Source organism: Muscardinus avellanarius (genome assembly GCF_963383645.1).
Source record: "Muscardinus avellanarius genome assembly, chromosome: 15".
Classification (NCBI taxonomy): domain Eukaryota; kingdom Metazoa; phylum Chordata; class Mammalia; order Rodentia; family Gliridae; genus Muscardinus; species Muscardinus avellanarius.
The window spans coordinates 86,942,886-86,967,847 of NC_137801.1; the positions used below are offsets into that span (position 1 = coordinate 86,942,886).

The 24,962-nt window shown below is 53.7% G+C and overlaps 1 protein-coding gene across 1 annotated transcript in view; it reads left to right on the forward strand.

The window, feature by feature from the left end:
• Positions 1-24,962, forward strand: part of PAX8 (paired box 8) — a gene marked incomplete at both ends in the record, with an annotated part of 68,046 nt that overhangs the window by 25,931 nt on the left and 17,153 nt on the right. The window contains 5 exons of the mRNA XM_080711436.1: positions 14,254-14,419; positions 17,045-17,245; positions 19,629-19,717; positions 19,988-20,113; positions 20,574-20,749. Of these exons, the coding sequence (XP_080567562.1) occupies positions 14,254-14,419; positions 17,045-17,245; positions 19,629-19,717; positions 19,988-20,113; positions 20,574-20,749 (758 nt within the window). The remainder of the gene's footprint in view (positions 1-14,253; positions 14,420-17,044; positions 17,246-19,628; positions 19,718-19,987; positions 20,114-20,573; positions 20,750-24,962) is intronic.

Below are 24,962 nucleotides of genomic sequence, written 5' to 3' on the forward strand. Positions count from 1 at the left end.
TCAGTACCCCACTCCAGCTGTTTCCTGGGGTTCCGGGTTCCTGTAGCCCCTCTCCCTCCCTCTTCTCTCTACTCTAGGCCTGTCCCCAACTAGGGGGTCTTCTAGCACCCCTCTGTCCCCCTCTTTACCCACCTGTGGGTGATTGTTATTTTGGGTCCTGGTGGTTCAACCCAGGGGCATCCTAACTCCAAGCTACACCTCCGGCCTTTTATATATTTTTTTTTATTTTGAAATGGAATTTTGCTAAGTTGCTGAGAATCTGGCTAAGTTGCTGAGGCTGGCCTCCAACCTATGATCCTTCAGTCGCAGCCTCCCAAGCACCAGGATGACAGATGTGTGCCACCACGCCTGGTTTCAAGCCATGTTTTGGCATTAGTAGCCACAGGCGGGGCTCCGGCCCCAGGGAGCCTGCTGCAGCGCAAGGTTTGGGTGGGTACTGGTGGTGGTGGGGTGTTGAGCAGGTGTCCTCACTTGCTCTGGGGCACAGAGCTCTGGCTGGCTGTGTAGCCCAAGGGTCATCCCACAGCCCACTGTGTGATGCCCAGGGTCTGCGGACCTCTAGGAAGCACAGGAAGGAACCAGATAATGACCTCTAGTAACCCTCCAAGGAGCCCCTAACCAGATGCTCATGTTTAATGAATGAACGGATGCTTTCAGCAAACGGCTACTGACATCTATGGAGTGGACATACACTCCGGCCAATCACAAGAAAGGCTTTAAGAAAGGCTTTAAGGTGCAAGCTGAGTGTGAGGGCGCAAGCCTATAATTCCAGTATTTGGGGGGCCCAGACAGGAAGATCTCAGGTTCAAGGCCAACCTCAGCAATTTAGCAAGACCGTGTTTCAAAAACAATAAAAAATAAATAAAAAGCTGGGCATGGTGGCACATATTTGTAATCCCAGCATTTGGGAGGCTGAGACTGGAGGATCGTGCTTTGCGGACAGCCTCAGCTACTTAGTGAGGCCCTCTGCAACTCAATGAGGCCCTGTTTCAAAATAAATAATAATAAAAAAGGGCTGGAAGTGTAGCTCAGAGGTAGAATGCCCCTGGGTTCCATCCCCAGGACCGCAAAAAGAAAAAAAAGAAAAAAAAGGATGGAGGGTGTGGCTCGGAGGTGCTGCAAAAATAAACAAATAAATAATAAGATAAAATATATAGCTCAGGGGTACAGTACACCTAGGTTCAGTTCCAGAACCACAGTGGGCACACCTCTAACCCCAGCACTTGGGAGGCTGAGACAGGAGGGTCAAGGCCTGTGAGCAGTGATTTAGGGAGACTCTGTCTCAAAATTTAAAAAGGATGGGAGTGTAGCTCAGAGGCAGAACACTCCCTGGGTTTAATCTCTAAAATGAGGGAGGGAGGGAGGGAATGAACTGTGGTTGCATTGATGGCGGGACGGAGCCTGAGCCAGGCTCTGCTCCCTGCAGACAACGGGCACAGGCAGACAAGGGGCTGCACCTGTCCTCAGGGACCTGGCTGTCTGGGGGACACCTGAGTACGAGGCTCCGATGGCCGCTGTGGCCGGGAGGCGGGCAGGGAGCGAGGGTCCCTGAGCACTGTTATTTCTAAAGAGGCTTCCTTCCTCGGCACAGAGGCCCGAGCCTAGTGTGGATTAGCCGGAAGCCACTTGCTCAGGAAGGGAGCAGGGGTGTGTTCATTGCTCAGGAAGCAGTGCCCAGGTTTACCACAAGGGGAAACTGCCCGTCTGCCATTTGGCCTACTGAGAGAACTTACAGGAGCTAGGAAGGCTGGCAGAGGCCTCCAGGAAGCTGCCAGAAAGCCCCAGAGGCCACCCTACCCAGGGAACCCTTGGGCGCGGTGGCTTCAGGCTCCGGACAGCCCCTGCTGCTCCAGTGACCCCTTTGGTCCCTGTGTGTCCAGGGCCCCAGGCTGGCTTCAGGGAAGAGGCAGGGCCTTGGCTCTGGAGCCTGCAGGGAGCTGAGGGGGCTTTGACATGGGCCATAGCGGTATCCCCGACATCCATGCACTGGGGGCCTTTCTGGGAGGGAGGTGGCAGGGTTAATCTAAGGGTTGGGGGTGGTGGAGAGAAAGGCCTAGAAGCTACCCAGCGAAGCCGACCAGATTAATAGAGGGAGAGAGAGAGGGGGGTAGACCATTAGGAAGACAAAGAGAAAATCATGCTGGAGCAATAGAAAGGGAAATCTAATATCAACTAGGGAAAAATAAATGGAGATTAGGGCAAACAAATTAGCTTTAATGGGTTCAGTGCTAATACAAGAATAACAGCGGAGCCGGGGATGCCTTTGCGGGGAGATGGGATGGAGAGCGGGGCAGTCATGCAGGCAGGGAAGCTTAGGCAGGGAGGGGTGGGCCCGGGAGGGGCCCAGGGGCAGACTGGGGAGGTGGGCAGGGAGAGGTGGCCTGGGAGGGGTCTCCACATTTGACAGGAAGGGGCCCGGCCGATGGGGAGGGGTAACCAGCCCGGTGGGAATCCAAGAAATGGAAGCAACTGGAAGAGACGGAGCTTGGAGGAACAGACTCCAGGGCAGGGAGCTGGAAAGGAGGGACTAGAGGCGGGTGGTCCTGGGATGTGAAGGGTTTCCTTTTGTTTCCTGATGGGAGAAAATCCAAACTGGGGAAAGATGGCCCATCAAAATGGAAACCTGGCCAGGCCCCGCAGGTGGGTTTGGGGAGGCGCCCTCCCTGCTCCTAGGGAAGGCCTGGCTGCCTCGGGCTGGGCCAGGAGGTGGAGGCAGGAGCGGCAGTGGGGAGCCCTCAGTGGCATCCAGGAGCCCTCAGCTTGAGGCCTGGTTGGGCAATCTCCTCCTGCACAAAGAGAGGGCCCTCAAGAGGCCAAACTGGGGAGGTGCTTTTCCAGTGGGCTGGGTTCAAGCACAAACACGCCCTGCTGCCTGCAATTATTATGCCAGAGCAGGGACTACCTGGGGAGAGAGGCTGAATACCTGAATGCCAGGGAGCAGCCCTTTCTCCCTCCTGCTTCTCCTTCCTCTTCTTAGAGACCCAGCATTAGTCCCAGCTCTCGCTAGTCCAAAGGAAACCTGTTTATCCACTGTCGTCTCCCTCCCGCTGCCCCTTCCTCCCCTCAGAGACAAAGAACGGTGCTGAGACCTCCGTCTCCATCTTCTGTCTCCATCTTCTGCCAGCGGAGCCCCGGAAATCAAACTACTCACCCCAGGGAGAGACACCCTTACACTTGCCAGAGCTTCAGACTCTAGCGGGATCTGGCTTTCCGGGTTGCATGGAGAGCCTGAAGTCCTGCTGGAGGGAGGGAGGCCTTCGACAAAGAGAAGGCATTAGCAAGCCCCTCTGGGGTGAATGAATAGCCACCTAGTCAAGCGTTCACGGAGGGGGTGGGGTGGCGGAATTTCCTGCCCCTCCAGCCTTTTCTCATCACTAAAGATTCTGGAAGAGTGGGAACAGAAAGCCATCCAGGCAGGAAGAGGGGGCAGATGGGAGCCCGGCGTGGTGTCACGTGTCGGTCAGTCATCCCAGGACCTGGGAGGCTGAGACCGGAGGATCACAGGTTCAGGGCCAGCCTCAGCAATTTAGTGAGGCCCTGTTTCGAAATAAAAAATAACAAAGGCTGGGAGTATAACTCGAAGGTAGAATCCTTCTGGGTTCAGTTCTCTCCCACAAAAAGAAGAAAAAGAGGGGGGTGGATTGGGTGGGGGAGCTTTGTCACTTTCTAAGATATGAAAAATTAAATTGAAACCATTATAGAAAGAACCTTCCATAAAACTATAACCTTTAAAAGGGTTGAGACACCTTTATCTCTCTCTCTCTCTTTCTCTCTCTTTCATCTCTGAATTGCTTGAGCCTGAAACAGGGCCCTACACACAAAAAAATAGTGGCTATAGCAATGACAAACATTTCTGGAAGGCTACTGCGGCCCAGGCCCCATGTTAAGTTCCTGCATGCATGCACAAGAGGCCTAAGAGCTGGGCGTGGTGGCCCACACCTGCGATCCCAGTACTTGGAGGCCAGCCAGAGACAGGATAGCAGGTTCAAGGCCAGACTCAGCAACTTAGCAAGACCCCGTTTCAAATTTTTTTAAAAAAATAATAAAACGAAATGCCAAGCCTTGGGAGTGTAGCTAGGGTGTAGAATGACCCTGGGTTCAGTCCCCAATATCAAATTAATATAAAAAAAGAGGGATGTCAGAGGGGGGTGACGCTCAAGCCAAGCTCACAGGCTAGAGACGAAGCAGAGGTTTTCTAATCTCTACCCTACACAGCTTCGGAGCCTGGAAATAAACGAAGGCGTGAACGGCATCCGTGCGTGGGTAACGGGATTCAGACCTGACCGCCGTCTGGGCTTCTGTGAGGGTCTGATAAAGGCTGCGGTGTGGTCGCGGGGTTCTGTCCTGTTTCAGGCCGTCAGCCCGGACTCCGCAGCAGCTGTCCATCCAGACTCCAGCTCAGCCAGAGTCAGCCCCGCTGGTCACCCAGCAACAGCCGGGAGGAGCCATCACCTTGGAGACCCGGGCGCCGGCCCTGTGGACCTCTCCTCCAGGGAACCTGAGTCCTCCCAACTCCCCTCTCCCTCCTGCTCCGGGGCAGTGGCTGCTTCCGGCAGCTGCTACGGGCAGCATAGCCCTCATTCAAGATGCTGGGCGCTCAGAAGAGCCTGGGATTTCAGACCTCTCTCCTTGTGTATTGCACTGACTCGGTGGCATCCTTGAGGCTGACCCCGTCTAAGCATGGCATTCATCTGGGTTGCAGCTACTGCTGGTTGCGCCTATCTCCTGAAAGCGTGTCTAGCCAGTACATTTATGCGCCTGTGTTCTGATGGCCACTGGTCTCAGAGATGTTAGGTGTCATCTCGGTGCTACCAGAGTTTCAGATTTGGGGTTTTGGGGTTCGTATGCTCAATATACATCTCCGAGCGAATTCAGTTCATCCTCATGGTCTTGTAATCCTCCAACACCCAGACAAGCAATTCCTTGTGTTAAAGCCCCTTTGTTGAAATACTGAGGGATACGTTTCCGTCTTCTGAACTTGCCCTGGCTGACAGATGCTCCATACCAGAAGTCTGAGGAAACAGGACTTCAGGGCTGGATTAATGGTGTCCTTGGCCTTAAACACAGCGTGGAGAACCAGAAATCAGATGATGATGGTGATGATGATGATGGTGATGATATTATTATTATTATTATTATTATTAGTTGTTGTTGTAATGGTACTGGGGATTGAACCCAGGAACATTCTACCTCTGAGTTACACCCCCAGCCCTTTTTTATTTTATTTTGAAACACAGTCTCACTAAGTTACTGAGGGTCTCACTAAGTTGCTGAGGCTGTCCTTGAACCTGCGATCCTCCTGTCTCAGCCTCCCAAGGAGTATGGGCTTCGCTAAACCCGCAGATTTGCCTTCTTCCCTCCCTCCCTCCTTCATTCTTCCTTTTCTCCTTTTTTCTTCCTCCTCCTTCCCTTCCTTCCTTCTTTCCTCCCTCCCTCTCTCCCTTTTTTCTTTCTTCCCTCCCTTCCAATAACAATTCCAATCAGCATTCACTGGGTGCTTACTGTGCACCAAGAATTCCACTAGATTTTATGATTTCAGAGATCTTTTTAAAAAGCCATGTTGTGCCGGGTGTGGTGGTGCACGCTTGTAATCCCCGCGCCTGGGAAGCAGAGACAGGAGGATCGCGCAGGTTCGAAGTCACCCGCACTGGTTTAAGAGACCCTGTTTCCTAATAAAAATATAAAAATAGGTCTGGGAGTGTAGCCCAGAGGTAGAAGGGCTTCCAGGAACCCCGGTACCACACAAAATATATATATATTTATAATATCATATATATTATATAATATTATAAATATATAATATTATATATTATATACATAATAAAGCCATGTCGTCCCTCAAGGGGAGAGAGAGAAAAGAAGGTTTTGTCCTCAAGAGGCAACCCGTCTACGCAGCAGGAGAGCCCGTTAGTCAACACTTATATTCTGCTAAATGTAGTGGTAGAAATTAGGCCCTGGCTGGCTTAAAAGAAAGGACCAGAGAGAGGAGGCAGGAGGGCAAGGAAGGCCTCCCATGGGAGGCAGCGGCCTGTGCTTGCTCTGAGTCTGATCAGAAATCACCGGACAGCAAGGAGAGGGAGCTTGGGCTCTGAGGGGCTCTGAGGGCAAGGTGAGCGGGACCAGGGGATTCGGATGGGGGGCCGCAGCGACCCCTGGTGGCTGGGGCATTGGGCTGGAGGTTTCCATTAAGAGACGAGGCTGGGTCAGGTCCCGAGAACGGGGCACCCACCAGATCTAGGAACTTGGGTCTGCTTTCCCTCCTCCTTCTGCCTGGTGTCTTCCCTCCCCTCTCTTCCTCCTCCTCCTCCTCCTCCTCCTCCTCCTTTCTTCCTCCTCCTCTTCCTTTCCTCCTCCTCCTTCTTTCCTCCTCCTCCTCCTCCTCCTTTCCTCTTCCTCCTTCTCCTCCCCCCCTTTCTCTCTCTCTTCACCCTCTCTGTACTGGGGATTGAACCCAGGGCCCATACTTCCTCCAAGCAACACCCCCAGCCCTCTTTTAAAGTTTTGTACTTTAAAACAGGATCTCACTACGCTGCTGCAGGGCTTGCTGAGGCTGGCCTCGACCCCTTGCTCCTGTCTCAGCCTCCCACGTTCTGGGATCACTTGTGCGTGCCGCTGCCCCTGATTTCGCCTGTACAGCTCCCTGAGGAATTGGTGCCGCGCCTTGGAAGGGTCTTGGCACACGGGCATGACAGGCTCAGACCTGGGTTTGGGCCTGTTCCTTCCCAGCTGTGTAACAGAACATCACGTGTGCAAAGCTGGACAGGAACTAGGGAGTCCAGGTGACTCGTTCACCCCTCCTCGCCTTGTACTACGACCGCACATCAGATACAGTGATCTTCCCTGATCACCGTGAACTAACCCTATACCTCACTCCCACCCGATCGTTCTCTAACCCCGCACCCTATGTGTCCTTCTTAGCACTTGTCCCAAGCAAAAACTATGCTTTTCATAGTGCTTTGTTAAAGTGGACCCTTGGCCGGTGGTTGCTAGGCCAGAAGCTGCTCAAAGGTGACATTCGGTTCTACGCCAGCAGTTCGACCTCAGTGCTGCACACACGGTAGGTCCAGAAGATGCTTGGTGGATGGATACGTGGATTTGTGAATGCTGGAGACAGCTGGGAAATACCGGTACAAATATGTAGGAGGTAAAATTGCTGTGGTCGGTGAGTCTTTGACCTGGGAGAATGGAAGGAGATGAAGGCTCTTGGTTCATTTGTGAATTGCCTCTATAATCTCATAACGAACAGAGGCCGTTTTATCCCTAAGCAGCTTCCGGTCAGGTGGGAGAAGAGAGTAATTATCCATACATATAACCCTGCAAAGAAATCTGAACCCGCCACGGCGGTTCGACTCACCCATGATGCCTCCCCAGCCGCCTTCCTGCCCACCCCCAAGTCTCCCTCGACGATGCAGCTCTCGCTTCCTCTCGATTTCAACCAAACTGCCCAAGAAAATAGCCACACTCGCTCCATGCTGGGCCTTGATAAGGAGTGCTGTGTGAAGAAGGCAGAGGAGGCCGCTGTATCTCGCCGGTCCCTCGCCTCCTGGCTAGGATAGAGCGGCACCGTCTGGGGAGGGCTCAAGCGGCGCCGTCTGGGGAGGTGACTCCGTGACGGCGAAGGCAAGCGTTCCAGGCTGGCATATGCAAACCCGAGCGGGGCGCCGACTCAGAGCTCCAGCGGCCTGCAGAGGCCGACAACAGAGACGAGGCTGAAGGGGCCGACTCTGCTTCCGTGGCGCCCACATGGCCGCAGGTCGATGCTGGAGAAGGAGCCTCTTTATTACCTAAGGGGTTTCCAGTAGGAAACTGAACATAAAAATGGAAGGAAGACTGCGCTAGACATACCTGGGATGCCCACGATGCCATCCGAAGATGGGTAGTAGATGAGACAGGCGCACGCCTGTAATCCCAGTGCTTGGCAGCCTGAAACAGGAGGATCCCGGGTTCCAGGCCAGCCTCAGCCACTTGGCGAGACCTTGTGTCAAAATTAAAAGTAAAAAGGGCCCCAGGGGTTGGTGTAGCTTGGAGGTAGACTATCCTGGATTCAATCTCCAGTGTCAACAAAACAAAAACAAAAATTGGACAGCAAGAGTAGGGTCATCAAGAACAGCCTTGTAGAAGAAATCAGCCCTGGGACGTGTGTGTGTGTGCGTGTGCGTGTGCGTGTGTGTGTGTGTGTGTGTGTGTGTGTGTAAATTGAACCCGGGAGCCTTCCACTTCGAACCTTTTTATTTTTTAGTTCAAAATAAGGTCTTGTTAAGTTATCGTGTGCCAGTCTTAAATCTTTGATCGCCCTGCCTCAGCCTCCCGAGTACTAGGATCACACATATGTGTGACCACCATGCCCAGCTGGCGCTGGGATTCAGAGATGCCTCAGGAGAGGGGGACAAATACCACGGAGAAAATGATGGAAAAGAAGAACTCTTGGAAGCCCTGTTTCAAAATAAAAAATAAAATCTGGGCATGGTGACGCACACTTGCCATCCCAGCACTCGGGAGGCTGAGACCGGAGGATCACCGTTCGCGGACAGCCTCAGCTACTTAGCGAGGCCCTCTGCAACTCAGTGAGACCGTGTTTCAAAATAAAGAATCAAAAATAGGGCTGGGGGTGGAGCTCAGAGGTAGCATGCCCCTGGGCTCCATCCTCAGTACAACAGTAAATAAATAAAATAAAATTACCAAGAATAATAACAATGAAACAGCCAGGAGGATCATTTATGGAGCAGGTGGAAGAAAGATGGGGGATGGCTTAGAACCAAGTCAGAAACAGGAGGGACACCTTGGCCGACCGCTGCCTCCTCTCCAGCTTCCTTCTGGAGCAAGCCCAGGAGCCCCGGAGCTGCCAAGAGCCCCGGAGAGGTTTTGTCCTGCCGAGTCCTAGGGTCCGTGTGCCAGGACAACACATAACTTCTTAGAGGGGGAGTCGGCTGCTGTGCGGATGTGGGGCAGCCTCAGGCCCCCTCGCAATGGTCCCTTTGCCCAAGTATACATTTGTGGGCAACAAGCTCCAGGGACAGCTTCAAATGTGCATCACGCTAAGTCCTCTCCGGCCCGGGCAGGCTGGGCACCTCCGCCCACGCTCAGGAACCTCCTCACATCCTGTCTGATGGTCACATCTTCCTCTGCCACACCCACCTGCCTCACCCACAGCCGCGCACCCATGCACAGGGGCTCAGCTTAGGAAGCGTCAAACCTCTTTCTGGTTACACCTGCCCCTGACCCCCTCTTGACCGGCCAGGGGCTCCTACTCATGGCCGGCTTCCGACCTCAAGACCCACCCGGCGGCCGCAGAGCAGAGCGGAAAGGGGTGAGCCCAGTGGGTGCCGGGCCGTCCCCAGGGCAGGAAGGAAGCCTGCACCCACCTCTGAGCATCCGATGGGGAGATGGTGACTCACCTAGGAGTCCACTCCCCCACACCGGACACAGGGAAGACAAAGGTCCTTCCACTGCAAGGACGTGGTTCAAAACCTCAAGCAACCAGAGGCCCTTCATATGCAGCCAGCGGCCCTGCCCTCCTGTCCTGAAGCCGCAGAGAATGCCAGCGGACTTCAAAGCACCCAGGCCCTTGCAGGCAACGTTTCTCTGCTTCCTGGATATGGAAAGCTCTTCACTTACTGATTGCCCGGTCATTTCTCCCCGTGTCTTTCCATGGGCCACTTACTTACAAGGTCATTTCTCCCCTACTCCAAGAGGCCAGTTTTAACCTCTTTCCAAAGACATCTCCCTTTGCATGACAATTCCCACCTGACCTGATTGTACCCCTGGAAGGGTAAGGACCCCGAGGGGCAGCGTGCCTATTCGGGGGTGTCTCGCCAGATCTTTGTACCCAAGTCATGACTGACACTGGGTTAATGAGTGTTCACTTGAAAAGAAATCAGAATCATAGAGTAAAGCCAGGTGTGGTGGTGTGCACTTGTAATCCCAGCATTCGGGAGGCTGAGACAGGAGGATTGCAGGTTCGAAGCCAGCCTCAGCTACTTAGTGAGGCCCTCCACAACTTAGCGAGACCCTTTTTCAAAATAAAGAACAAACAAACAAAAAAATAGAGCTAGGGGGTGTATTCAGACATAGAATGTCCCTGGGTTCAATCCCAGGACTAAAAAAAGAAAACCATAGCATACAAATAATGATTAGTATTCTTGTTTGTGTGTGTGTGGTACTGGGGTTCCTGGAAGCCCTTCAACCTCCGGGCTGCACTCCCAGACCTATTTTTATATTTTTATTTGGAAACAGGGTCTCCTAAGCCAGCGCGCGCAGCTGGCTTCGAACCTGCGCAATCCTCCTGTCTCCGCCTCCCAAGTGCGGGGATTACAAGCGTGTACCACCACGCCGGCTTTTTAATTTTTATTTGGAAACAGGGGCTCTTAAGCCAGCAAGGCTGGCTTCGAATCTAATGATTAGTATTCTTATGGAAGGTTGGATAACGTGGAACTCTGAGAATTTATTCTCTTAAGTTTTTTTTAGCAGAATCAGGGGCAGTGGCAGATGTCTGTAGTAGTTGGGAGGCTGACATAGGAGGATCACAGGTTTGAGGATGGCCTCAGCTTAGTGAGGCCCTTATCAACTTAGCAAGACCCTGTTTCAAAATAAAAAATGAAAAAGGGCTGGGGGTGTAGCTCGGAGGTATAATACACCTGGGTTCAATCCCCGGTACCAAAAATAAAATTATTTACGAGCTATTGCCTGGCCTACACCAGTAGCCCACATATGTAGCCCAGACTAGCAACATCTGTACCATCTGGAAGTTTCTTAGAAACAAGCTCTTGGTTCCATCCCAGACCTACTCAAGGATTGAGCCCAGCATTTCTTAATATCTCCCCAAGTGGTTCTAAGGCTTGCTCAAGTTTCAAAAGAACAACCCTAATCCTAGGGCCAAGCTTGGCTCACCTTACTCACCCATTCAAAGTAGAAAGGCAGAAATACTTAGCCAGGCGCGGTGGGCACGCTTGTGATCCCAGCATCGGGGAGGCGGAGACCGGAGGATCACGGTTCACGAACAGCCTCAGCTACTCAGTGAGGCCCTGTTTCAAAAAACAGAAAGACTAAAACACACTGGATATTTATATCAAGATTTACAGCTACCAATCACTTCTATCTTCTGATATCAGTCGTTACAGAACGGCAGCGTGTAAAATGAGATTTGTTAAGCTACATTCAATAGGAAAGTAAAACGCGAAGTCTGAAAACAGACACCTATTTCCTCAAATGACTAGGCTAACACAGGTAGCGTCAGGACAGGAATCCGGCCTTTGCATAATAACACAAAATGATTCCCAGAGTATTCCCAGTTCTGGGCCAGAGCTGTGACTATCTTTCCTACCTGAGGATCCCGGCTAATGCGGTGAATAACCTCTGGGAGGGTTCCTGACAGTCTGGCTTTCTAAGGTACTGAGCCAGCCCTTCAGGGTAGTTTAGTCTGCACGGCTTACATTGGACAAATGAGGTAGATTGGCTTTTGTTTGTTTGCTTGTTTGTTTTTGTTTTTTTGCCAGGCTGGGGATGGAACCCAGGGACATTCAACCTCTGAGCTATGCCCCCTGCCCTATTTTTTATTCTTTATTTTGAAGCAGGGTCTCACTGAGTTGCAGAGGGCCTCACTAGGTAGCTGAGGCTGTCTGCGAACCATGATCTTCCAGTCTCAGCCTCCTAAATGCTGAGATTACAAGCGTGCCCCGCCACGCCCGACTCTAGACTATTTTTTTTTAAAGGTTAAAACATGCCAGGCGTGGGGGCATACACCTGTAACCCCAGTACTTGGAAGGCTGAAAATGAGGATCATAGGTTCAAGACAAGCCTCAGCAACTTAGTGAGACTCTCGGCAATCTAATGAGACCCTGTTTCAAAACAAAATAAACAAACATTATATGTGTGTGTGTGTGTGTGTGTGTGTGTGTGTGTGTGTGTGTGTATGTATGTATGTATATGTATGACTGAATGGCAGAGGGTGCACCTCAGAGGTAAAATGCTTCTGGGTTCAATCACCAGTTTCAAAAGATAAAAGAAAGGTAAAATTCCCAGCATGGAGGTGCATACCTGTAATCCTAATATTTGGGAGGTTGAGACGGGAGGATGGCAGGTTCCAGGCCAGCCTCAGCAACTTAGCAACATCTGTTTCAAGTGTAGCTCAGAAGTAGAATGCCCCTGGGTTCAGTCTCCAGTACCAAGAAAGAAGAGGCAAAACACCCATCCCCTGCCGCCCAGCACTGACACGTGTGGTTTAAAACATACTCCCTTGCTAGGAGTAAAGGTTTCCTGCCTGTAGGAAACCTCGCTTCCAGAGAGATAGAGAAAGGTCTCAGCACCAACACCCGAGCCTCAGTGGACATGCATCGAAAGTTCTAGAAAATGGGACAGAGCTGGACTGAGAGGGGTCTTGTCTTTGGGAGGCTGTCTGATGCCCCCTGCTTTTCAGTGTCTAGACCCCAAAACTGCAAAGCAAAGATGGTGGTGGTGGAGGCTGCCGGGGCCCCTTCTCCATGGGTGCCAGGGTGGCCCCTGGGGCCAGGGTGCTGGCCGCTGTGCCCACCATCTGGGCCGCGTGGAGGGCCCCTCAGACACTGCCCCAGATCTGGCGCATGCGTACTCACTGGGACACGCCACCTAGAAAGGGACCGGCAGAAGCCGTGCCCAGACTCAGCCAGCTGCCTCTACCGGGAGGCTGGGCCTCGGTATCCGGCCCCTGGAGTTTGGCCGGCGGGCTCTGAGCTCTTCTTTCTTCTTCTTTAAGAGGGATTGCCTGTTTTGCTGCAGTCAGCTCAGCCCCCGAGGAGACATTGCGGGCAGTTCTGAATGTGCTAAGTCCGTGGGTGGTAATGGGTACTGTGTGCCCAGCGAAAGGTAATTCCCACCCTTGGCCATAAATAGTCTTAACCGGCCCGCACAGAAGGCCCGCGTCAGCACTGGCTTTTCCTTCTCACCTGCCTGCTCCCTGGACTCCACACCCAGTGCTCTGAACACCTCCAGGCCAGGTCACGGGGCCTGGCTTTTCACACCTAGGCCGTGGTACCTTTGGGTGCAAGAGCGCAGGGCCGATCCCAGGTGCTCAGCTCTGGCCACGAAACAGCGCTCGCCGGGGAAGAAGCCCTGGGCTGAGCCGCAGGTTTTGGTTGGATCCTGTGGCTCCTTTTCATCTAGTCAGAGTCTTACAGGTCATATAAGCCATCACAAAAGCTCTCTGAGCCCCAGTCTCCTGGTTAGGAAAATGGAAATGTTGGTGCTGCAGTCAGGCTCACAGTTGAGTGTGTGTGTAAATCTGGTTAACAGACACACACCCTCCTGCCTAGAATCTTTCACATAGGCTGCTCCCACTGCCTGGAACAGCTCCCTGTCTCTGTCTGTCTCTCTCTGTCTCTCTCTGTCTCTCTCTCTCTCTCTCTCTCTCTCTCTCTCTCTCGTTCTCTGCTCAGTTGACCACCATGTCTAATCCATACTACACACTCAATAAATATGGGTTAGACCAGATGAATGGACTCCTAATAAAACAGACAAAGCCAGAGAGCAGAGGCTACAGCAACGCAGCCGAGCCTTAAACCACGCTTTTTCCTAGTCCTGCAGTGTCTACATCCCAAGGCGGCCGACCCGGAGCCCGTGGGGGTGTGTCCCCGAGACTTTCAGAGCCCTGATCTGTTAGAGATGTCACCTTGGGGATCATCCAGGTGGGGCGCTCGCCTGATCTGGGTTCAGGTCCATTCTGCCCCAGATCAACCCTTTGTGCCTGAGATTTGTTTTAAAATCTGCTTCTGTCGCCCATGCGGTGGCCACCCCTGTAATCTCAGTACTTGGGAGGCTGAGGCAGGAGGATCCCAGGTGAGACCCTGGGCAATTTAGCAAGATCCTGTGCCCATTTTACAGAAAAGGAAAAGAAACCCCTGGAAGGGGGGCGTTTCTCTCTGAGGACACCCCGCTCCCTGTCAGCGTGGGAAGCCACTGAGCCTGATACTCCTAATTTGCTTTTTAGAGGGAAGGAAAGAGATGGGGGTTGCTATCTAGAGTGATGGGCTGGGGGCCTGAAGGGAACAGAATAGACCAGAGGTCTCCAGATGGCGATGCGCCCCATGGAACCCTCGCCTGGGGTGGGATCGGGCCATCATCTACACCTGGGCCAGCCTTCCTGGGAGGCGGGAAGTCGGGGGGACGCGCTGCAGGCCTGAGCAGGAGTTGACAGTCGTGGTCACACACACACACAGCTCCCACGCCGGCGGCTCATTCTCACCTGACCTTACTGGACGGTCCCTGGGAATACTGTCGTTTCAGGCCACGGCGGGCTGAACCAGCTGGGAGGGGCCTTTGTGAACGGCAGACCTCTGCCCGAAGTGGTCCGCCAGCGCATCGTGGACCTGGCCCACCAGGGCGTCAGGCCCTGTGACATCTCTCGCCAGCTCCGGGTCAGCCATGGCTGTGTCAGCAAGATCCTTGGCAGGTAAGCACGAAATTCACCCTGTACCTCCTTCCCAGCAGGGCTGGCCTCCTGTGCCGACCTGGGGCCGCGAGCCTGCCTCCTTCCCTCCCCAGGACTGGGGTCCGCTTTGATGCCCAGCTTTGCTTCTAGAATCTAAACAATGTGTGATGCGGACCCCAGGGCTCTGTCCGTCTGTTCTTTATCGTTCTCTGCTCTCCTCGCTGGGTCTCATTTTCTGTAGCCGTCTTTGCTCCCGAGGTAGGAGAATCATCCCTGAAAGTCCTCCCCATGCCGAGACCCAGGAACACGGAGCCATTTAGGAGGGGACACGCGGGTAGAGGCGGCTCCTGAGGTCTAACCGCTGACAGATGCCTGGGTCTGGCCTTCTCGAACCCAAAACTCCAGAAACCAATGCCCCAGCCCTTTTTAAGTTTATTTTGAAAAAGGATCTTGCTCAATTGCTAAAAGCGGCCCCCTGTGTCCGTCTCCCAAGTACTGGGATTGCAGGCACATGCCACCGCTCCTGGCTCGGATGCAGTGATTCCTGTGGGACAAGCAGGCGACACTCGGGAACACAGGCGCTACTGGTCTCCAAGACGTGGTGCAGTGGTCCACGGCCTCATTACACCAAGCCTTAATTTGACCAACAAAAATAAATAAGTGTCTGGGCTCCAGCCTGGACCATCTTAGGGGAATGGACGCAAGTTTGGGTGTCGGCCTCCATCCCTGGAGGAGGGATTCTAATTATCTTTAGCCAGGACTGCTGGCCCAAAGGCTCAGGAGGCCCAGAAGCAACGTGCTATTCCATGTGTCCCAGCTTGGAGAGATATTTCCACCAGAACTGTCCCTCCTAGAAGATTGGGGGTTCGAGTCAGCTCAGTGTACCTACCCCAAACATATGTAAATCCAGGAGGAGCCTGGCTCACAGGAGGCAAAGGAGCTGTAAATAAACTGTGAAACTATGCACCCCCCCCCCAGCCAGGAAAAAGTACATGCCAGGCGTGGTGGCGCAGGCTTGTAATCCCAGTATTTGGGACACTGAGACAGGAGGATCTCGGGTTTGCAGCCAGCCTCAGCTACTTAGTGAGGCCCTCTGCAACTCAGTGAGACCCTGTTTCAAAATAAAGAATAAAAAAAATGGGGCTGGTGATGTAGCTCGGTGATAGAATGCCCCTGGGTTCCATCCCCAGTACCACAAAATAAAATTAATTAAATAAAAGTGTGGCCTTTTTCTGGGGCCCAGGACAGAGGACTCAGAAGATGGCTATGGAGTACCAGAGAGAGGATGAGCTCTGGGTCACTGAAACCAAAGAATGGAGTTGCAAAAAGCCCGATTTATTTTTTAGGGCCGAAGAGAATCAGGCGCGGCGGCAAACACCTGGAATCCCATACTAGCGAGGCTGAGACAGTAGGATCGCAGGTGTAAGGGCAGCCTGACAGAGCCCCTATTTCAAACTTAAAAACAGGGCTGGGCGTGGCAGCGCACGCTTGTCATCCCAGCATTCAGGAGGCTGAGTCAGGAGGATCGCGGTTTGCAGACAGCCTCAGCTACTTAGGCCCTTTGCAACTCAGTGAGACCCTGTTTCAAATAAAGAATAAAAAATAGAGCTGGAGGCGTAGCTTGGAGGTAGAACGCCCCTGGGTTCTATCCCTAGTACTGAAAAAATAAAAATAAAAACATAAAAAAGAGGCAGAAGAGATGAGAGTGTTTTCTACAACAAGGAGAGGGAGGTGCTCGGCCCCTGGCCGTTGCTGCGCGAGTGCCAGAGCTGGAGGAGCCGGAGGAGAGACCGGAGCTGCTGAGACGGAGGAGGAAGAAGCTTGGCTTAAGGGCCAGACCCAGACAGTGATCCAAGCAAGGCCGGGACCCCAGGGTCGGAGGGACACCTTCAACTTGATAGAAAAGCAGTGAGTGGGGTTGAGGGGTGCGGCTCCGACCTGGACAGGCAGGGGGCAGAGGTTCAGGCCAGGCAGGCAGAGGCCCAGCCGCCCTGGAAACCAAGATGGCCCAGGAGAACAGCCGTCGGGCCTCAGCCAAGAGGAGCCGCCACCGTGAGTCTGTGATGCACACCGCACCTACGCCAAGATCACCTTCCTTGAGAGGTGGCTCCTGCAGGTGCAGAAACAGGGGACTGGCCAGAGGGAGGGAAAGAGAGAAGGCAGGCAAGACCTTGAGCAGAGGTAGCAAGGGCTCTGTTGAGCAGCGGCAGAAACCTACCCAGCAAGGAAAGAGACACACAGTCCTTCCTTCCTTCCTTCCTTCCTTCCTTCCTTCCTTCCTTCCTTCCTTTCCTTCTTCCTTTCTCCTCTCTCCCTTCCTCCCCCTCATTCTTTCTTTCTTCCTTTCTCTCTTTCTTTTTTCTGTTTTCATTCTACCTCTGAGCTACATCCCCGGCCCTATTTTATTTTGAAATAGGGTCTCACTAAGTTGTCGAGTCTGGCCTCAAACCTGCAATCCTCTTGCCTTAGCTTCCTGAGTACTGGATGACAGGTGTGTGCCACAGCCGGACCCCCATGAGGTTTTGGGGGCCAGAATTCAGGGCCCAATGTGCTGGCATACCCCTCAGAGAGAAGGTGGTGCTGCTGGGTCCTGGCCCAAAGACCCCACCTGCTTATCGGGTAATTCTTTGGGGTTCTCTATTGGAGTAGGTACTATGAGACTGGAAGCATCCGGCCTGGAGTGATAGGGGGGTCCAAGCCCAAGGTGGCCACACCCAAGGTGGTGGAAAAGATTGGAGACTACAAGCGCCAGAACCCTACCATGTTTGCCTGGGAGATCCGAGACCGGCTGCTGGCGGAGGGCGTCTGCGACAACGACACGGTGCCCAGCGTGAGCTCCATCAACCGGTGAGGCGCAGCCTGGGCCGGGTCACCGGGGAGACCTGAGGGAGGGCCCCCTGGGGTGGGGCTCCGAGGGAGGGGCCTATGCTCAGGAGTGGGCGGCATCCTGCCCCCCCACCTGGTCCTCCAGCCCCACAGCAGGTGTTCTGTCTATCTATCTACCTATCTATCTTTCTATCCATTTGTCTATCTATCTATCTATCTATCTATCTACATCAATCCATCTATCATCTATTCATACATCCACAGCTCCCTTCCTTACATACCACATCCTCCATCGGCCAACAAAACACTGAAACAATTCCTCCTGCTCCTCCTCCTCCTCCTCCTCCCCCTGTTTTCTTTTCTTTTTTGGGGTACTAGGGATGGAACCCAGGGGAATTCTACCTCTGAGCTATACCCCCAAGCCCTATTTTTTATTCTTTATTTTATTTTTGTGGTACTGGGGGTGGAACCCAGGGGCTTTCTACCTCCGGACTATACTCCCAGACCTATTTTATATTTTATTTGGAAACAGGCTCTCACTAAGTTGCTGAGAGCCTCACTAAGTTGCTGAGAGCCTCACTAAGTAGCTGAGGCTGGCTTTGAACCTATGTGATCCTCCTGTCTCAGCCTCCCAAGCACTGGGATTACAATCCTGTACACCCCGCCCGGCTTATTCTTTATTTTGAAAGAGAGTCACACTAAGTTGCAGAGGGCCTCACTAAGTAGCTGAGGCTGGCTTTGAACCTATGCAATCCTCCTGTCTCAGCCTCCCAAGTACCGGGATTACAAGTGCGCACAGCCACATCTGGCTCTAAGCCCTTTAAAAAAACATTTTTTTTTTAAACAGGACCTCAGCTAGGTGTGGTGGCACACACCTGTAATCCTGGTACTTGGGAGGCTGGACCACAGGTTCACAGCCAGCCTTGGCAACTTAGTGAGGCCCTCTGCGATTCAAAGTTAAGAAATGGGACTGGGTATGTAGCTTAGAGGCAGAATGTAGCTTAGCTCCTGGGTTCCATCTATATTGCAAGAAGGAGGGAGTAAAAGAAGGGAGGGAGGGAAGAAGGAAGGAAGGAAGGAAGGAAGGAAGGAAGGAGGGAAGGAAGGAAGGAAGGAGGGAGGAGAAAAGAACAAAAGAGAAAGAAAAAAGAAAGAAAGGAAGGAAGGGAGGGAGGGAGGGAGGAGAAAAGAACAAAAGAGAAAGAAAGAAAAAGAAAGGAAGGAAGGAAGGAAGGAAGGAAGGAAGAAAGAAAGAAAGGAAGAAGGAAGAGCGAGCCACAGGGTTCCATTAAGTTGCTGAGGATTTCCCCAAGTAGCTGAGGCTGATCTTGAACCTGCGATCCTCCTGTCTGAGTCTCCCAAGTCCTGGGCTCACAGGCGTGGCCCACCATGCTCCGCTAACAAAAGACTTCTTGAATTGCTCCCGCTGCCCGGCCTTCACTCCCGCACCCAGCCAGTTAGTCCTGTGGTTATCACTCAGGGCCTCCATCGTTCATCCACATAACCCACCCGCCGCTGTGCGGTGGGCCTGTGGACACACAGCCCTGCCGTCTAGCGGGGACAGCGGCAGGCAGCCAGCGCCACACAGGCGTGGTAAAGACGCAGCTCCAGACCCTGCCGGGCCAGGAAGCAACGGGGAGGCCACGTGGCTAGCACAGGGTGATGTGGGGGTTCTGAAAGACTTCCTCTAAGTAAGAAACAATGAACAGGAGTGAGGTGGGAGGCTGAGACAGGAGGCTCCAGGCCAGCCATACAAACTCAGCAAGAGCCTGTTTCAAAATAAAGAACGAAAGGGGCTGAGGCTGTAACTCAGAGGTAGATCACCTCTGGGTTCCACCCCAGTACTAAAAACAAAACAAAACAAAATGCCGAGAGATGACATTCAAAGGCCCTGTGGCCCATCCGGTCTTATGCTAGAAGCTAAGGGAAAGGCAGGAGACAGAACAGGAGCAGGAGGAGCGCGGGCGTCGTCACGTGACACAGTCTTTACCTTTGACCCAGGAGCCAAGGGAAGCTCTTGGCAGATTTTGAGCAGGAGGCTGAGCGGCAGCTCACAGGGAGAACCCCTCAGAAAGGCCCGGCGTGGGTGGGGTGGCCCAGGAGGTGGTTCTGGAGGGAGAGAAGGGTGCGGGGTGTGGGAGGCGCTGGTCCTGAGAGGGAGGGGTGGGCGCTGGGGAGGGCAGGGGTCAAACCCGACCTCGGGGGGCTTCCATTAGGAGGGGAGAGAGACTAATCTGTATTGTCCTTGAAGCAGTGGCCAAGGGGAGGCCCAGGCGTGGGGTGAGGTCATGGCTTGATTGAGGAGAGGCCTTTGGGACACTTGGGTGGGATGTCCTAAAGGGGGCAGCGTCTGGGGCAGCCTCGGTGCCCTCTTCTCCAATGGCCCTTCTGCTGGCCCCTACAGAATCATCCGGACCAAAGTACAGCAACCGTTCAACCTCCCCATGGACAGCTGCGTGGCCACCAAGTCCCTGAGCCCTGGACACACGCTCAGTGAGTGCCCGGGCCCTGATGCATATGCCCCCGCCCCCGCTGTGTTCCCATAAAGACTCCAGGACTCACACTTACGCACACACAGCCCCACGTGCTGCGCACTGGTGAGCCTGTGCCCACGGAGCCGCTCCCTGGGCCCCGGCTCGCTGGGTCCAGGGGCAGAGGCCTCTGCTCACCACCTAGCTCACAGGCTCCTCCAGGCGGCAGCCGGTGAGGACGGGAGGGGTGTCTCCATCATCGCACGGGCTGACCCCCCCCCACCCGCTGCAGTCCCCAGCTCGGCCGTGACGCCCCCCGAGTCGCCCCAGTCGGATTCCCTGGGCTCTACCTACTCCATCAACGGGCTCCTGGGGATCGCTCAGCCGGGCAGCGACAGCAAGAGGAAAATGGACGACGGTGAGTGCGGGGGGCGCAGAGGGTGCTGTGGGGGCTGGAGGGCAGCTTGGGGTGCAAGGGGATAGTTTAGGGTGTGAGAAGGAAGTTTGGGGTGCAAAAAGAAAGTTTGGGGTACAAGACAACAGTTTGGGGTGCAATCGCATAGTTTACAGTGCAGTTTGGGATCAGGAGGACACCCTTGAAGTACAGGAGCGTCTTGGGGTGCAGAGGGCAGCTTGGGGGCAGGATGACAGCCGGGGCTCGAGAGGGCGCTTTGGGGTGCAGGAGGGCATATTAGGGGTCAGGGCAGCTTGGGACAGAAGGGCAGCGTGCTCAGGCTTTGATAGGGGAGAAGATCTTTCCTGCAGGGTTGCCTGGGCGCCTGGCCCTCGCCCTCCCTCCTCGGCCAGTCTGTCCCTCTGCTCTGGCCGGTGGGGTGGGTGGCCGGCCCCCTGAAAGCCCTCTTCCCGCCCGGGCCCAGGTGATCAGGACAGCTGCCGGCTGAGCATCGACTCGCAGAGCAGTGGCGGTGGCCCCCGCAAGCACCTCCGCACGGACGCCTTCAGCCAGCACCACCTGGAGCCGCTGGAGTGCCCCTTCGAGCGGCAGCACTACCCCGAGGCCTACGCCTCCCCCGGCCACACCAAAGGCGAGCAGGTGAGGGCCGCACCAGCCAGCCCTGTCCCCACGGGCCTGCCATCCCGCCACCAGCGAGCTCAAAGCTGCCCCGACGGGCGCAGGGCTCGGCTCCAGGCGGCTCCAAGCCTGGCACGGGCTTTCTTTGGCCCGATGTCCTGGCCCTTCCTCTTCTCCGGTCCCTCTTGCCTTCCTTCAACCGAAACTCTGAGCCCAGCCCTTCAGGAAAGCCATAGAAGCTGGTGGCGCCGCCCTTGCCATGAGGTGATTCCGAGGTGATTCTGTAACTGCACAGCGCAGCTGGAAGCCTTCCCACGGGGATCTGAACACAATGGCGGCCCCACCTGGCTGCTCCCGGGCCTGCCTGCCTCGTGGGTGGCTCCTGCCCCCCAGCACGGGTCCCACCCCTGGGCCCCGCACAGCGTGTGCCCTCCTCGCAGATGACTTTCCTCCTCCTACTGAATCTGGAAAAATACCATACCTCTGGCCCGCTGTGACTCAGCCCAGCCACCCCTCCAAGGGCTGTCTCTGCCCTCCGAGGTGACCCAGCCTGCCGCCTCTGTGGTCCGCACACCCTGTGACTGACTGCTGGCGAATTCCCACAGGGCTCTGTAATGACCGGCGAACTCGGGGTGAAGCCACGGGGGAATTCTTAAGGACAGGGTAGCTTCTCTGGATCCAATTGTATCTCTACCACCTAGCACTGCTCTCTTCCTCCCCCCCTCCTCTTCTCTCTCTCTCTCCCTCTCTCTCTCTCTCTCTCTCTCTCTCTCCCCAGTATTGGGGATTAAACCATTTTTTGAGCTATACCTCCCGCAGTCACTTTTGATTTCTTTTTTTCTTGAAACAGGGTCTTGCTAAGTAGCCGAGGCTGGCCCCCAACCTGTGATCCTCCTGTCTCAGCCTCCCAAGTACTGGGATTACAGGCATGTGCCACCGTGCCTGCCTGGGCCCGCCTTACATTTTTTTTTTTTTTTTCAGTACTGGGGATGGAACCCAGGGACATTCTACCTCTGAGCTACAACCTCAGCCCTATTTTTTATTCTTTATTTTGAAACAGGGGCTCACTGAGTTGCAGAGGGCCTCACTAAGTAGCTGAGGTTGTCCTTGAACCCAGATCCTCCTGTCTCAGCCTCCTGGATCCTCCTGTCTCGGCCTCCCAAATGCCGGAGTGACAAGTGTGTGCCACCACGCCCAGCCGTGCCCATCTTTTAACGGGCACACAATCCAGGTGTATTAAGTGAACAAACACGTGAATGTGTTGAGAAATCCGGAATAATAAAACCCCAAGCTTCAGAGACCTCTCTCCTTTCTAGAGCTCAGGACAGGTGAAAGGGAGTATAATAAACAGGTCAGCTTCTGTGAAAATCAGAAATGGGACCGAGAGGGTCACACAGCAACGTGAGATTAAAACAGAGAGAGAGTCCCACCCTGAAGCCAACGAAGACCGCACGACACTGCTGACCGCCGAGCGGGCTCCTGGTCTGTCTCTGACTCACATCTCCCACCACGTCACCCAGCTGAGGGGATCTCTGGGGTGCGTCTGCTGCCCCCCCTGGCTCACACTGTCATCTGATCCCAAAGTGACGCGAGCTGTACGTAGTCCTTGAAGACCTGCTGGGGCCTGGCATGGTCTGCTGGGGCCTGGCATGGTCAGCACCGCTACTCTTAGTACTTGGGAGGCTGAGAAAGGAGGATCGCAGGTTCAAAGCCAGCCTCAGCAACTTAGCAAGACCCGTTTTAAAATTAAAAGAAAAAAAGGGATAGGGACACAGCTCAGGGGTAGAACGCCCCTCGGTTTAATCCCCAGTACAAAAAGAAAAGGCAGATCTGGCAGGACAATGGCTTTCCCAATAAGCACTGAACCACTGCGAGTGGCCAGTGGGCTGCTGGCCCCCCGCCAGCCCACAGCTGGCCAGGCAGCCCGCGTCAGCGATTTTATCAGCCTTGGCTGTGACATCCACCGGGGTGCAGGGGGAGACGCGGGAGAGGGCCTGGGTGATCGGCGCGAGTCCTACTTACTGACTGAGTCCTCCGTCACCAGGCATGCCGCGCTCTGTACAGTGTCTCGTTTTAATCTTTACATCAGTCAGTGACGTAGATCACGGTCTCCAGTACGGCAGCGAGAAAGTCGAGACTTCAGGCTTTGTGTGCACGGCGCCACTTGGCAGGCCACTATACAACCCCAGCTCTAGCCCGCCCAGGTTCTGAAGCATCGTGCTTCCCCGGCCCCACATTAAGATGAGTACCCCGAAAACTCCAGTCAGCACTGAGCTACCTAAGCCATATACCGCAACATCACCAAAACGTCTGACTCTGCCTGTCTCTTTCTTCTTTCTTTCACGGGATGTCTGGATTGTAGAATAGAAATTGGATTTTTACCTCAGCTACTCAGTGAGGCCCTTTGGAACTCAGTGAGACCCTGTTTCAAAATAAAGAATAAAAAATAGGGCTGGGGGTGTAGATCAGAGGTAGAATGCCCCTGGGTTCCATCCCTAGTACCACACACAAAAAAAATTGGATTTTGAAGCTGGGTACCGAGGCATACACCTGCAATCATAGTATTTGGGAGTCTGAGACAGGAGAATCGCAGGTTCAAGACTAGCCTCAACAACTTAGCAAGACTCTGTTTTAAAATAAAATAATACCATGCTTGGGAGGCGGAGACAGGAGGATCGTGCAGGTTCAAAGCCAGCCTCGCTGGCTTAAGAGACCCTGTTTCCAAATTTTTTTTTAAAAGTATAAAAATAGGTCTGGGAGTGTAGCCTGGAGGTAGAAGGGTTTCCAGGAACCCCAGTACCACCAAAAATAAAATAAAATAATAATAATAATAAATTAAAATTTAAAAATAAAATAAGAAAAGGGCTGTATGTGTAGAGAGGTAGAGGTGCCCCAAGGAAGGAAGGAAGGAAGGAAGGAAGGAAGGAAGGAAGGAAGGAAGGACTGATTTTGATCAAATATATGATATCAAATCAAAATATTTGTAGGCATTTTAAACTTTTCTTACACTCCAGAAATTAGGTATTTTGTTCAATATCATTAAACCAGGCGAGCTGCTAAGCAATCCACCCTGCCTCCAAGCAGGCCCCCCTAGAAGGCAGAGAACCAGAGCGCCAGTTAGTTAGCAGTTGCTGCTGTCTGTTGATGGCGCCCTGGTGGCCTCCGGAATTGACTGCGGCTTCCAAAAGTGCCCAGCGTGCAAACAGAAAGTGCCGCGGCTCCCAGGAGGCCCGGCTCGTGGAAAGCGCGGAGGGCGGCGGCCGTCGGCGGAGCTGCTAACCAACCTCGGCGCGTTCCTTCATCTTGATTCTGCCCAATGTTTCCTTCGGCGCATCCGGGATGTGTGTGACCCGTATGTGGGGCACTGTGCTTTTGCTGTCCCTGGAGGAAGGGAGTCGTGGGGAGGGTAGAGGATGCTTTTGCCTTCCGTTGAGCACATTTTTGCCTCTTCATTTTTTTGGGGGTACTGGGGATTACTTGGGAGTAGAGGCATTCTACTTCCAAGCTATACCCCCACCCTTTCTATTTTGTATTTTGAAACAGGGTCTTACTAAGTCACGGAGGGTCTTGCTAAGTTGCTGATTTCAAAGCTGTGATCTTCCCGTCTCAGCCTCCCAAAGATTGGGATTCGAGGTGTATGCCACCACGCCCGGCTGAGCAAGTACTTTTTTTTTTCTTATTTGTGCTACTAGGGATGGAACCCAGGGGCATTCTACCCCAAGCTACACCCCCAGCCCTGCTCTTAAATTCTTCATTTGAAACAGGGTCTCACTAAGTAGCTGAGGTAGTAGCTGAGGCCGTCACAGACAGCCTCACTGTAGCTGAGGGAGAGTACTTTCTGAAGGAGCACCGTAAGCCCTGCCATGCTTGGGGGCGTGGGTGTGTCCAGTAGGAGACTAAACTGAGATCTGATGGAAGAAAACCGCCAAGTACCTCTTAAAGACTTTTTCAAGCAAAATTAAGCCCAAGTATCTGTCAAGCCGAGTCTGCATGCTTCTATTTGCTTGGCTGCGGAGAGAGAGAGTAAATACGTCCACCCGTTTAGGGAACAGCGCGTCCGAGTCAGCCTCTGAAGTCCTAGGTTGAGTGCTTTGATAGCCACAACTAACACACGTACCCTCTGGGGTGTGGACTCTGTATACGACAGAGGTACCCTTGCTTGCCCATGTCAAGAGGCTACTGGGGGGGGGGGGGGCTCAATGATGACAACCGAGACCAAGCTCTCCTGTGAGCG